The sequence below is a fragment of the Trematomus bernacchii genome, unplaced genomic scaffold (assembly GCF_902827165.1).
Source record: "Trematomus bernacchii unplaced genomic scaffold, fTreBer1.1, whole genome shotgun sequence".
Classification (NCBI taxonomy): domain Eukaryota; kingdom Metazoa; phylum Chordata; class Actinopteri; order Perciformes; family Nototheniidae; genus Trematomus; species Trematomus bernacchii.
Window position 1 is genome coordinate 1,029,527 of NW_022987608.1, and position 2,770 is coordinate 1,032,296.

The 2,770-nt window shown below is 37.4% G+C and overlaps 1 protein-coding gene across 1 annotated transcript; it reads left to right on the forward strand.

The window, feature by feature from the left end:
* The first annotated feature begins 465 nt into the window (after nt 1-465).
* Nucleotides 466-2,559, forward strand: LOC117483258 (zymogen granule membrane protein 16-like). The gene is made up of 5 exons (XM_034131518.1): nt 466-515; nt 622-659; nt 736-788; nt 871-991; nt 1,606-2,559. The coding sequence occupies exons 3-5, from the start codon at nt 737-739 to the stop codon at nt 1,925-1,927; spliced, it is 495 nt and encodes a 164-aa protein (XP_033987409.1). The 5' UTR covers nt 466-515; nt 622-659; nt 736; the 3' UTR covers nt 1,928-2,559.
* The last annotated feature ends 211 nt before the right edge of the window (nt 2,560-2,770 follow it).

Consider the following 2,770-nt stretch of genomic DNA (forward strand, 5'->3'; position numbering starts at 1 on the left):
GAGTGTTAATTTAACACTCTGAGATAAGGACCATATGTTCACTGGCTCACTGAGCCAGTGAACATATGGTCCTTATGACCTTATCTCAGAGTGTTGAATTAACAATCCAGATTTCACTGTGTATGTGGATAACAAAATTAAATTCCATTAGGGATATTGTCAACTATCTGGAACAAATTACCAGAAACCTGCAGGTCCGCTTCAACTCTTACTACTTTTAAATCCAGGCTGAAGATTTTTATTTTACATTGAAAGAGCCACCTTTAACATGGGCGACGCTGATTTTCCTGTTTTATTCATGATCCAAAAAAAACAAGAGCATACTTGGCACATATCTGTCCACCTGTATTCTGAAGATGTTGACTGTAAGGAATTACCTGACGAACTGCCAAAATAAATAGCCTCCTCCCTCCCTGTCTGATACATCATAACTCGGCAAGGACCGATAAACTCTTTGACAATTGTTTAGCTGCACACATGCCGAGGCTTCATTTGCTGTAATGCACACTTGAACGGCAAGTATAATTTTTTGGATTCCACTCATCACTAACCAAATGTATTATGTAAGTAAACAAGAATGACTGAACAGATGTATTTATATTTCTGTATTATCCACTACAGGTATCTTTTGATAAAAGAAGAAACAACAAATCAGACAGGTGAGACTCCGTCTATAGTCAATAATAACTATTAACAACGAGATGCAGGGTAAATAACTCTTCTCTTTCTTTTCAGAATGCTTTTTCTTGCTATCTTCGCTGTTATTGCAGCCTCTGCTATTGCTGACTGTAAGTTTCCATGAATGCATTATCCTTTATGAATACAATTTATAAGGATAATTCATGTTCATAATATGTTTGTCTGTCGCAGCTGAGACTCAGAGCTATTCCTACTCCCCTCCTGCGGGTTCAGGGAGTGGCTCTCCGTTCAGTATAATTGGGGAGGGAAGAATCACAGCTGTACGAGTGTGGGAGTCGTCCTACATACGAGGGTAAATGTTATAGATCATTATTTTGGTAGGACTGAAGAGCATTCTTTTTAATTAAAAATAATGTAACGCTGAGTAAAAGACACCATCAGATGTTATAGTTTTGATCCACTGGTTGCAGGTATTTATTGCAATAATATGACCACTAAACATTTGAAGTTCCCTTATGAATTTGTTCCTGTTTAATTTAGTACCTGATACAACCTGATAACTTAAGGTACTTGTACTTTTGTAATTTTAAAATTGAGTATTTTCCCATTTATGTTGCATATATTTTACTGCATCAATAACTAGCAACCTTTGCAGATTTAGTTCAATGTTACAACAAATAAAAACAATTTTACTAAATGTTAGGCAACTCAGTAGAATGTAAAGTAATTCAAATAAGTCACACTTTTGCCAAGTGCCATATTGAAGTAATCATCACATTGATGCATCAATAACTTAAATATGACCAATGTTTATATTATATGATATTTGTATATGATTCTGAAATGGAACATGCTGCATAATGATTATGTTTACCTGTGCTACTTTAAGTATATGTTTTGATGCCGATGCTTTCGTACTTTGAATGCAGGACTTTAAACTGAGCATTGTTACACTTCATTCATCAGCTTCCAGTTCCGCTATGGCTTCACCTGGTCTTCCGTTGCGGGTTCGACATCCGGCCAGCTACAGGAGAGGGAGTTGTCTGACGGTGAAGCCATCATTCAGATTTCTGGGATGTACAGTCACTACGTGCAGTCAGTGGTGTTTGTAACTAGCAAGGGCCGCCATTTTGAAGCAGGCCAGCCCTCAGGCACTTCATTCAACATGTATCCCAGCCACAAGGGTGCCGAGCTGGTCCACATCAGTGGCACTACCCATGGAGGAATCACCTCCATCGCAGCACTCTGGGGTCGAGTTGATACATCTGCTACTCACACTGAGCACTGAGAAGTAGAGCTTGCCTGAGGAGATGCTACCATTTAACCAACAACTTGGCCAAACCTATGTATGAAAATGATGGTTTATTTCAGAATGTAATTCCTCTGTTCTGCGGTGCAACATTTTAACATTACAAATCTGCACATTTGCACTTTTGCTTGCTGAAGTGCTTTTGGAAACATATTTTTTTGTTAAATCTTTGTTCTGATGAATGTAGGGTGGAGAGAACTTGACTATTCCTACTTAAACACTCAAATTATTTCAAAACACATATCTGAGCAACAACTCAAATTCACATTATGTTGCTACTTATGCTAATTAAACATAGCTGACATTGCTCGTAGCTTCTTGATTTCTGTATGAGCCAGCGATGTGAGCCTCCCCTGACATACTCCAATGTAACGGAAAAAAAACTAAATAATAATAATAGTAAAATGTCTCCACTGATCTGTGTTGTAAATGTGATTTCTGTATGATTCCAATCGCTTTTTATTGGAGCTCCGCTACAACATTCAGTACCAGTGTGTGAGGTTGTGGTTACGATGGCGATATCCGGACGCGTACAGTGAGGACTACAAAAAGACAAACGAGGTCACTGAGGATGTCTGTTCAAAACATTGCGAGCTCGAATAAAGCATTTAAACCAGCTATTGTTGCCAGATTTATTACTGAAAATATGGGATTAGTTTTGTGTCATAAAGATAAAGCAACACTTTCTCAGAATCGAGCAAAACTAAGAGTTTAAGAGAAAAAAAAACTGAGTCAAGCAAAATACATTTTATTTCAAAAATAAAACTATAAGTTGCAAACAAATCATTTGTGTAATCATGTAAACTATAAGTCTTTTTTCTT